At 53.1% G+C, this 11695-nt stretch overlaps 1 protein-coding gene across 1 annotated transcript in view; it reads right to left on the minus strand.

Annotated features, from left to right (window-relative positions):
• KCNB1 (potassium voltage-gated channel subfamily B member 1) overlaps positions 1 to 10322 on the minus strand; it is a gene marked incomplete at both ends in the record, with an annotated part of 93483 nt that extends 83161 nt beyond the window's left edge. Inside the window, one exon of the mRNA XM_084217701.1 lies at positions 9756 to 10322. Coding sequence (XP_084073827.1) covers positions 9756 to 10322 — 567 coding nt within the window. The remainder of the gene's footprint in view (positions 1 to 9755) is intronic.
• Between the last annotated feature and the right edge of the window lie 1373 nt (positions 10323 to 11695).

Raw genomic sequence — 11695 nt, forward strand, 5'->3', positions numbered from 1 at the left:
AGCAAACACTGCTGAGGAAGCCAGTTCCACTCCCTGTCAGCCCAGACCCCTGAGGAAGCCATGGCTTTGAGAGTAGCCAGTTATGGAGAAGTGCAGGGATGTTGCTAACAGTGGAAGTGGTCAAATGCACCAATTACAAGGAGCAGAGAGTTTGTTTAATGTGTGGTCACTATGGTTGACAAAAGCATGCAATGAAGCGTGCAGAGCAAGAGATGGACATTTTCAAACAAACAGAAGAACCACAGCTGTGTGAACCAAGTTTTCAGAGCTGAGAATGTGCCAGACACAAGCCTGATTCCCAGAAATGCACAGAAAGCCAATCTCAGATGGATCCCTAGGCAGTCCCACAAAAGGGGTCAGCTCTCATGTATTACAGCTGCTGCTTGAACACTTTTGGCTGGGATCCTTGCACCAGGGAAAAGGGGGCCCAGAGATTAGGGGTGAATTACAGCTCTGCCCTTCCTCCATCACAGACCCTGAGAAGCCTCTGCAGCCTCTCCAAAAAAACCAGGCCAATCCCACTGCTCTACCTGACAGGGCAGCTGGGAGGACAGACACAGCGGGATGGACAGACAGCAGAGAAGGGCAGGAGAAGGGCAGACAGTGGCACAGAAGGGTGCTCAGGGAGCCAAGCTGCTGCTCCTGGTGCCTTGTGCCACTCCACCTTTCCATTCCTGTTTATGCTGCCATCGGATGCTATTGGACCCCCCGAGCAAAAGCACATGGAAAAGATTCCTTGCCATGGGAAGGGTGCTTACTGTAGTTCCTGCCCCCACAGAAGATTTTAAGTGGTGACACTGCAACAGACCTCTGCTCACACCATTTTTAGGGAAAGGAGGGGTTTTTTAAGAGATACCCACAAGGAACCTTGAATCTGAGCATTTGGTAAGCATAATCATGCTTTAGAAGCACTTTGCCTATCAGTACCAATGAGAAAGCATTTCTGGTGTTTATGCTGTTTATGTACTGCAAATGAGATTTACAGCTCCATTTTGATCAAAAATGAACAAGAGCAAATGGACTTAAATAAAATAAAACAAAACTAATCTGTGCTTTTGGCTAGAGACGCTGCACAAATCCTAGTCCAAACAACATTGAGTAAGTTCAACTCATAATAACAGGAACTGATTATATACAGCAGAAAAAAAGAACTTTCAAATAAATTGTTCCTTCAATCTGCTTTGACTGTCCACCAGCTTTTGTTAGGGACACAGGTTTTTAATCAGATTAGACAGATACCTGATGGATGCTATCAGTGTTAGTTGAACACCAACAAGTGCTTGGTTTTGGCTTTGCTGTTCATTTATCTTGCCCAAACACACAACCAAGAGCCCGAGTGCTGAGCTAAGGCCCCCTTCCCCCACTGCAGTGCCAGCAGCTCAGGGAAGGGTCACAAATCATCCACAGCCCTGGACCAATGGTCCACATCGCTGGACCAGAATAACTGCAAACCTCAGCACAGCCCCACAGGAATCACAACGGGACTGGGAGAGACTCCTGAACAGGGGAAGGGGGAACACACCAAAAACTGCAAATCCCTCTTCAGGGCTGGGCTGGGAGGGGCTCCCAGGCTGCCCAAGCCATGCTCTGAGCTCTGTTCCCAACACAGGTGGCAGCTGGGCTGTCTGAGGAGACACTGCTCCTGCCAGGTAACACTGGGGTCACTCATTGCATTGCTGGGCTCAGAGCAGAGCTGGCTGCACAGATTAGCTCTTAATTGAAAATAAATAACTTCCTCTTAGAGGTTAAGTTTGGTGAAAAGGAATCCCCATACGGATGGGCAGGTTTAATGTATGTTCATACATCTCAATGTACAGTGTAGCAGTTATGTATTGTGACTTATTTGAGCACTTCACACCACGGGTTTTTCTGCGTGTTAGGCTGACATCTGCACTCCCTTGCTGCTCAAAACACTTCAGCAGCATCCCCTCCCTGGAGCCAGAGCTGCCTGGAAACACCCCAGTACAGACCTTCTGCTTTTAGATCTAGCAGAGGGAAACCTGCTGTTTTTCTGTCCCCGCTCATCCCCCAAACCTGACAAAGGTTTCCAGCAGTTTCCTGCGCAGGCTGGGCTCCTTTCAGTGGGAATGCTGAGCTCAAGCAGCAGGTGGGCTGTTTTCTCCCTCCATGCCCTGGATAAACTGTCAGAGGGCTGTCAGCCCCCTTCCCCCTGCAGGATCCCACGGTGGGCAGCGCAGGGAGCACGGGAAGCTCCTCCAGACCATGAAAATGTCCTGGTGACACGGGAGACTGGGAAGGCAGGGTCCCCCCAGCCCTGCCCAGCCTTCCCACTGACCTTGGGCAATGGTCACCTCCTCACCTTAAGATGGGGATAATACACATATCACAGGTTTGTCCTGGCCTTAACTAATCCATCTTTTCAAAGCACTTTGAGAGCTTTGCTTGATGAGCACAGACACTATAATACTCATCTGTTCCCAATACATTCACTGGGAGTTTTACCCTCCACAGAAGCAGAACTGGGGCTGCTGGTGTTATTGGGGACCTAGAAAATAAATCTGCTTGGAGATGTAGTGCTTGGGGAGGGGCCATAGCCAGGCACCGAGGCACAGTGCTTACCTCAGCCCTCTTCCAGGCTATCCCTACAGTAAAGGGCAGAATTTCTCATTAGAAATCACAACTGGACCTCACCAAGGCATCCTGGTAAACACGTTCAGCAGGCACCAGGCTGTGTAGGAGACAGGAGAGGCCAAAAGAGAAGCTAGGACAGTGGGGAGAAGGCAGAGACCAGGCCAGCTCAGGGGGAAGCTCTCTACAGGGTTTGCAATTGCTGCACTGAGGAACTGGGAAGGCCAGGAGGGAAACACAAGGCTGCTGCCCCAGGGGCCGAGCTCAGGGCAAGGTCAGCCCAAGGATGGAGAGTGCCAGGGCTAAAGCAGCTTGGGCAGGCCAGCGAGGCACTGGGCAGTGGGCAGGGGGTGCCACCAGCCCCTCAGTGCTGGCTCAGCAGCGTGCAGCCCCTTCTCCCCCTGGCCCCAGAGCTCACCCAGCCCCAGCTGCTGCTCCCAGCCCTGGGGCACCCCCAGGAAACCAAACTGACCCAGGAGGGAGCTGAGCCTCCAGGTAATCTAAGAGCCAAAGCACACACCTCTCATCACACCTGATCCTCATCTGCCGTAGCAGGACAGCATGGATGTAGAGCTCCTTGAAAGAAGGCTCCCACTGATGCCCTGCTCAAACACAGCAGCCCCACTGAGCTGCTGCTGCCAGGCCTCTCCACAGAGTAAATCACAGTGACTGTGTTTATTGTAAGAACTAAGTGATCAGCTGTGAACTTTCTTTGACATAAATATTTTGCCATTAGCAATGACAAATAGCAACGCTGATGCTGTAAAAGCAACATTGGGTTATTCCTCTCCATGGGGGGATTCACATCACGAGAAATCAGAAGGAAATTGTGATTGGAGAAATGGGGGGGTAAAAGGAAGATTGTGACAGCAAGGATATTTATCCACCGTGTGAGAAGAGTTAAGAGAAGAATGGATTTTTCCAGAGAGCTCTGAGTGCCCCTGCAGAGCCAGCTCTGGTCACTGTGCTGGTCAGCAAGGGCAGGGCCTGGCCCCCCGTGCAGGAGCTTTACACAGGTGCCTGCCAAAGCTACACCTGCACCGTGCACATTACACCACCCCAGCAGATCCTGCGGGTTTGGGCACAGCACTTTTCTTCTGGATCCCATTATTATTAAACCTGTGCAGTTACAGCTAAACAAAACAGGTATTTTCCATTGTTGCAACATTTTCTACTCTTTGCTGATGTTGGCACCTCAAACCCTGTCTGGTCTCAGGCTGTACAGGATGGGAGAACACTGAGAGGCAAGGGGAATTAATTTCTCAGAGATTTTTTCCAAAGGTACAAATGAGAGCTGGTGCTTTAAAAATAGCATCAACTACACTTCCATAGCACACGTCCTCCAAGGAATTCAGCCCAAGCATGTAAGCTTCTCACTTCCCTCCAGAGGGAAGCAGGCAGGCTCTCATGGATGTGGATGCTCAGGCAGGACCAAAAGCCCCCTCCAGGCTCCCCTAGCAGGGAGGTACAGAGAAGTTAAAAATCCAGCAGTGTGCCAACACACACGTGTTCATGCATACTGGTACTCCCTGGACTGGATGGCAAGTGCATCAAACGAAATACAAGGCCCAGCAATTAACTTTCCTTTGATAGAATTCTCTAGAGATCACAGAGATGCAGGCTTGGATGGGAAACAGCTGAACCCAAACCATCCTCAGTAAGGAGTGCCAGGAAACTGCCTGCCTGGATCCAGGGGCTGAAACAGCAGCTCTGGGGAGAGCATCCCCTCGGACAGGTGAGGATCCCACCTGGAGAGCTCAGAGCCAGCTCATCCTTGGCAGGTGCAGCCCATGCAGGAGGCAATGCCGTGTTACAAGGACTCCCAGCAAATCTCCTCAGAGCCAGGAAAGAACCACAGGACACCACTGCCAAGCTGGCAGTTTTACCAGGGTGTGGCTGGGGGTCTTCTCCCCCAGCTGGGGATCTGTGGGGGCTGTGATGGAGAGGAGTTCTGGGAACTGGCAGCACAGCAATACGCTCTGGGCAGGTCCACCAGCAGGACAGACACAGAGGACATTGCAGGGAACTAAACATAGGAATTAGGGCTCCCCAGACAAAAGATTTAAGTCCACTGGAAGGACAAGACCCAGAAAGCAGCTGCAGGATGAAAAGAGATTGATCCAGAACTGAAATCACTTGTGTCCACAGGACAGGGCTGTGCTAGAAGCCCAGTGACAAGCTACAGATCAAAGTGGCAAATCCCTGAACCCTGGGGACAGGCTTTGGAATGAGGCTCTGCTTTTGAGGATCTCTGAAGATATGAGTACATTTTGGATGAAAGGAAAAAGTCTCCTATATATAGCAAAAAAGCCAAGGCAGTAGCTGCATCACACTAAAAAAAGTTACAGATGGAAGCAAAATATGGGCAATCTGCCTTTAATAGTCAAAGTCAGCACGTGCCCTGAGCTGGGACCCTTGGAGACAGACAGGACACAGCTAAGATGTGACCCCTGCGATTCAGGAGAGGGGTTTCCTCTGCCAAATGCTAAATTCAGGCAGGTTTAGAGATGAATGAAAACTGCACACCATAAGGGAGGGCCAGGAATAGAAAGCCCATGTGGGGGAAGAACGCTCTAGATGTAGCAAACGCATCTCCAAGAGGCTTTTATCATTCTTATTTTGTCACTACTATCAACAATAATAAGAAAAGAGCTTACAGAGCATCCTCCCCAGTCCCTAAGCAATGCATCCAGAGATTAGCAGCAGAGAGCAGTGGGCAGCAGAGGAAAGCTGTTCAAGGAATGTAGAGGCATGCATAATGAGATTACTGAATTGGAGTTGCATGTTTTCAAGGATAAATGTGATATTATTGCACTGGCAAAGGCATAGCAGGAGCAGGGGAAAAGATGAGAAATAGCCTGTCAGAAGGGAGGGATCACTGCAGCTGGGCTCCCAACAGGACAGGGACAAGTGGGAAGTGGAGGCAGCGAGGAGGAAAGGAAGTGCACATCCTACTTGACATGCAGATATGCAGAGAAGCTTTTTGCAAAGTGGGTGATGTCATCGTGTTTTTCTCAGCCTTCAGGACAGCAAGAGAAAAATAGATGAAACCAGCACATGCAGAGGAGTCTGTAAGACAAGCAGACTTCCCCCCCACACCCCATGCAACACTAATTGCTCAAATATTGATCGGGGAAATCATTTGTAAGGACTAAAGGAGGAAAAGAAATACTTTCTTCTTAAGAGGCAAAAAGGGCAACGTTCCTGCAGAGCTGCTGGAAAGGTCCAGGTGATCAGAGAATTTCCAGAACCATAGATGCTAGCCTAAGAGGTTGAGCTGGTCTAATTTGTTATTTATTTATACTGGAGAGCTCCAACAACTGCAGTCTTACTTTTCAGGACAGCACAAACATGAAGTCTAGTTGGAATTACAGCCAGGCTGGTTCTCCCAAGGGCCAGGCAGGTGAGGGACCCATGGATCCTAGCTAGCCTTGGTTAGGGGAAAGCAGCAGCTTCAGAGGCGACTTTGGCAAGCCAGGGCTGGTAGCTGGGCTGAGGGTGACAGGAACCAGCTGCCCAAGCTTAGCCTTGGCAAGGGAAAGAGCAATTAGGATTAAAAGCCCAAACCAGGACGCTGGAGCTGTCTAACCACTGCTGCCCTGGCATGGACACTGTGCCCGAGGAAAAGCAGCAGTTCTGCCTGGCTTCTGGAAAGCTGCTTTGCTTTCCTGACAAAAGGAAAGCTGCCATGCAACAAAGTGTGAGAGCTACTCCAGAAAATATCTGCACCTCGTCAGCTTCTAGAGTAAACCATGACAGAAGCGAGCACCAGAGTCCTCTGTGGTTAAAAATGGATGTTGTGAGTACACCAAAGCACATGAAGAATACTATTTAAAAAACAAAACCAAGAATCAACCACCAAACTATTAAGATAGACTGGGAGAATGATAAAAATAAGCATGAACATGCAAAAACAGTGATTGCAGGAAGAGGAGAAAGCATCCACAAAGCCTGCAGTGAATGTTTGTCAGGGATATGCAGGCAAATAACCACAGGAAATGGGAGAATCAGATCCTTTGAAATATATGCTAAGGTTAGAAGGAGATGAACACAGTTTCATTCAATAACTGACCGATACTTTTTTCATTTGACAGCAGCAAGTCCCGGGAGTGCTGCAATCTGTGCCCAGGGGTTTCCCTCTGGGCAGGGGAGAGCAGGGCAGCACAGAGCATCCCAGCCCGAGGCACGGGGCTGAACTGAAACCCCTCTGGGCACTGCCTGCTGCTCCTGCTCTGCCCCTGGCCGGGCCGGGGTCTGGCACTGCCCAGGGACAGAGGGGCCGGGCTGCACCCAGCGACAGCGGCACTGTCCCCTCCCTGCTGGGGGTGACAGCAGGGACACAGCCCCAGAGCCTCCTCTGCAAACCTGGGGCCTCTCAAGGAGTGGGAACTGGGAAATCCAGGGGGGCTCTCTCCAGTCACGGACAGGGCAAAGCCTCGCACGTAAATAAGAGCTGCTTGCCACGGTGGATGGTTGGCTTAAAAGCCAGACAGAGTAATCAGAGGATATGGGTAAATCTCCAGGGGATAAGAAAGCAACAAAAACTAAAGTCTGGGGGATTCTTCTTCTCTTATTTGAACGCTATGCTACAACCTGGGGTATACCACATATTGTCCCATTTAAATAAACAATAAAAAAAAAAAAAAACCAAAACCAACAAAAAGCATCCAAGAATAAAAAAGGCAAAAAAAGGCAAACCCAAATCCATGAAAACCAAGCAAATAAAAAACAAGTTTTTCTGCTTAACTGGTCCCAGTATAACCCAGGAGTAAGCCGGTAGGGAGACATGAGGTGCGGTGCTATGCAGAAAATGTTAAAATACAGCCAATGCTGTCAGCCAAAGACCCAGGTTTGGCTTGGGGACAACCTGTACCCATTTTCTGGACTTCTTAAAGAGAACATGAAGGTATCTTGTGTCTGTTGCATGGAAAACCCTTTGCACTGAGTTGAACAAGTCTGAAGAGAAAAAACAAACAATAGTAGTTCAGATTTCCCCAACGGCAGTTTTAGGACCTTGCGTGACATTAAACCTCACAACAGTTTACTTTGATGCTTTCCACAGGAACACTTTGAGCTCCCAGACCTGGCAAAGCAGAGGGAGTCTGGCTTTAGGAGAGGCGACAGGAGTTCCTAGAGGCCTGTGGCCTCTGCATGGGTGCTGCACTGAGCAGGCAGCTGGGGAAGGCTGGCAGGAGCCGCCAGCCAGGGGCTCAGACTGAGCTCACACATCCTGCAAGGGAGCCTGGCCCAGCTGCACAGGGCAGGTAACGGGGCACGCTGCCAGTGCCTGTCCCCACGTCCTTCCATCAGAGGCTGAAGGGTGAGTCCAACCTATTCAATATGTGGATTGAATTCTCGGGCAGGTGATCAAAGCTAAGGGCATCCTCTGGCACGAGGGAAAGGCAATCCACCAGCAGGGAGCAAATCGGATAAAGAACAGGCTTAGCAGAGCTGCTGTCCCTGCCTGCTAAGCTAATTGTTCATCAGGCCTGCTAGCCCTGCTAACACACCAGATGAGTGGGAACCTGTGTTTGGGAACTGCTGCGATATCTGAGGTTTGAGAACACACAGCAGCGCTTCCATTGCAGTAATGAAGGCACAGAATGGCAGCTGCAAATGCGAAGGGTAATGATGCATTACCGTTCCCTCTCAATTAATCCAGAGCCTGCAATGCCGGGTGCACTTACTCCGAGAATTTTCTCAGAAAATGAAGCTAGAGTATTTCATTTATAAATCACAAAAGACACTTATTTGGCAAGAATGACCCTTGCTCATATACAATAAATCATGAACATCAACAGTCTCTAATGGATTTTGAGTCAGTGCCACAGACAGCAAAGCCTGGGGCCTGTGTTTCAGGATTCCAGGACTGTGCCAAAGGAGCCTTATAAATTATTAATGTGTTCATCACGGTGTCATCTGTGCCACTGGAGAGATAGAGGCACTCTGGGGCTCTGTTTGACGTTAAAAAAGTGGTAATGGGTTCAGCAGGCAGACCATGCCTCCCCTTCTCGTGCTGGGCTGAGCCAGTCCACACCTCATGAAATCCCTTCCCCAAAGTTTCATACATGCTCTTGGTTCACTATGTGCAGCATTTTGGGAAGAGAAAAAAAGAGGTAAAGAAGCCTGTTTTCACAAGTAGCCCATCCAAGCCAGACTTGTAAGGGATGGAGCCAAGGTCTGTGTTTGCAGATGTTTGTACAGAGAGAGATGCATTACAGAGGTAGCCAGGGCTTCTTGTGACTTCTCTGCCATACAGCGAGGACGTGGGTATACAGAAAATTCAAGTTTTGGTCCCTACTGCTCAGTCTCTCATGCTTTTCAGTTATTCATCCCACAGTTTTCAACCTCTCCCCCTTCACTTTTGTCCCCATGGTTACTGAATCACTGTGTTCGCAGAGATTTTCCTCACTAAAGAAAATGTGACTAACATGAGGCAGCTAAATTATCAGAGCCAACTCTGACACTGGTTTCTCCCATGATGGAGCTTATCTTCAAAATGCCTTCAAGTAGATCTGTCCACTGGAACTTCAGAGTAAGCAGCACTTCAGCTATTGACAGAGCTGCATCACTTGCACAGGGAAGACTTAAAAAAGGCTGGAATCACGTAGAGGATGAAATTCAAACACCAGCTTTAGCAGACATGCAGCCCAGGAGTGCATGATACAAATAACTAGGAGATACATTTCACTACAAAAAAAAAAAAATGCAATTAAGCCCTGGAATGGGAGGCATTATTTCCTCACTGCACCTGGGTCTAGGAGTTCAGGTAGAAGTGGGTTCTTGAAAGCCAATTTGGTTAAGCAGCAGAAGACTCACATGTTTTAGGTCCAAAGAAATCTCTGTTACAAACTGCTCCAACACAGTGGGTAGCAAGTCTAAAATGTCCAGCCACAGAAGTCTGTGCACACCGACCCACTGCTCAGAGGAGCTTCTCCCACACTGAGTAGTCTGGGCTGCCCCAGGGACGCTCAAACCAGATCCCTTCCGAGCTACCAAAAAAAACACCCCCAAACCATTGAAATTCATTTGTATATGAGAGGCCATCCTCTCCTTCACTCACAGCATCCATCCAGCCACAAGTGCCCAGACACTAAAGCAAGGGCTCACCTCAGAGAGCATCACCAGTCAGGAGCCAGCAGACAACAGAGATGTGGAACGCTTACCTTGGCCGCTACGGAGGAGTTGGGCTTCTCCAGGAGGTCCCAGAGCTTTTTCCTTTTCTCAGCACAGCAAGTGTTATCGAATTCCTCCCCTTCCCTTTCCCTCAGGGTCTCTGCTTCTCTCTTCAGCTCCTCATTCATCTGCTCTTTCTTCTGGTGGTAGCGGGCCTGGCAGCAGGACTCCAGGTAGATCTCGTCCACCCCCCAGTAGTCCAGCTCCTGGCTGAAGGACAAGGCGCACATCTCCTCCATCATGTGCAGCTTGCCGGTGCGATAGAAGTTCAAGATCGAGGTGAATGCCCCGGGATGCCTGTCGAAGAAGTACTCATTCTCCTCCAGGTTGTAGTCGTCGCAGATCTCCATGAGGGAGTCGTGCGTGTTGCAGTCTCTGAGCTTACCCAGCCTGGTCCGCGGCAACCTGTCCAAGGTCCGCCAGAGAACCTCGTGGGCCAGCCCCCCCACGTTGAGCTTGACCCTTCGGGAGCAGGCCTTGCTCCTGACGATCTCGGTGGGGTCCGGAGGCAAAGAGGTAGTAGAGCGAGATCCATGCTTATTCATCCCCAGAGGCATCGCTGGTCCCGCTCGGGCTGGACGCGGCACGGTGCGGCGCGGGGCAGGGCGCGGGGCCGGCTCTGCTCACCTCTCCCTGCCCTCCATGCCCCGGAGCTGCAAGAGAGGCCGCGCGTGGGTCCCCGCCCGCCGCCCCCGCCGCGCCCGCGGGCGGGGAGCGGGGCCGCCAATGGCGGGGGGGCGGCGGCGCTGTCCGCCCGCCGGTGCTGAACCGCGCCCGGCCCGGCTCCGAGCCCGGCCCGCTCCACGTGCGGCCGGCCGCTGCCGCCGAGCTCCCCCGGGCGGCGGCCGGGGTCCCCCCCGCCCCGGCGGGCCGCGGAGCTCGGGCACGGCCCCGAGAGCCTCTCCGGATGCCGGGTCGGGCGCGGGGCTGCCCCGAGCGCCGCTCGGCCATGCGCCCCGAGCCGCCGGCCGGGGATGCGCTGGCACCGGGCTCCCATCGCGGAGCGCCCGGCCCCGCCGGACCCCGCGTGTCCCCGCGACCCAGGCCGAGCGGCCCCCAGGGCTGCCCCCCGCCCTGCCCGGCCGTGTAGGCTGCGGAGGCATTTAGTAACTCCGTAGAGATTTCTCGAGGAAAGAGCTGGGGCAGGGATATGGGAGGATTTACAGCCACTCTAACGACGCGCTCTGCCTCTCTGGGCTGCCCAGGGACGCCCCCCAAGCCCCCCACACCGACCTCTGCATAACCGGGAAAGCAACGAAAACGGGAATAAGGAAAAACCCCGAGCCTCTCTTAGGGAGCCGGGTGGCTCCTGACAGCCCCGAGCACTGTTGCTTACACAAGATGGCACGAAGAGAAGCCCCGGCGCAGACAGCAGCGGCTCCCCCGCGCACCGCCGGCACAGCTCGGGGCTCGGCCCCGTCCCCGCCGACCCAGCTCCCCCCAACCCCGAAACCGGAGCCCCGCCGCTGCCTCCGGCCGCCGCACACGGGGAGAGGCTCGCACGGCCCGGCCCGAGCCCAGCCCTCACCTACCTCCTCCTGCGGGCTCCCGGCGAGGCGGTGCGGGGCGTGCGGGGCCGAGGGCGGCTACATCCTGCGGCGGGGCGGGCGGCAGGGGCGGCCCCGCTCGCATCCCCCCGCGGGCAGCCTCAAGGCGGAGGGATGGCGGCGGCGCTCCCGGCTGTCCGCGGAGCCCAGGGGGAGGGGAAGGGAAGCGAGGTAAATCGGGTCCTTCGGCAGGAAGCTTTCCAAGGCCTTCCCTCGGCTGCGGCTCCCCGCTCCTACCCGCAGCCGGCGCCGGAGCCGCGTCTGCGCCCGCCCCCCGGCCCCGTCCCCGGGCAGACACAAAGGGGAGCTCCGGCGCTGCCGGCCGCCGCCTCGGCTCGGCGATCAACAAGTGCAGCCCGCGGCTCCGGCGCGGCCGTGCGCGG

This window comes from Fringilla coelebs (assembly GCF_963513975.1).
Source record: "Fringilla coelebs genome assembly, chromosome: 18".
NCBI classification, from domain to species: domain Eukaryota; kingdom Metazoa; phylum Chordata; class Aves; order Passeriformes; family Fringillidae; genus Fringilla; species Fringilla coelebs.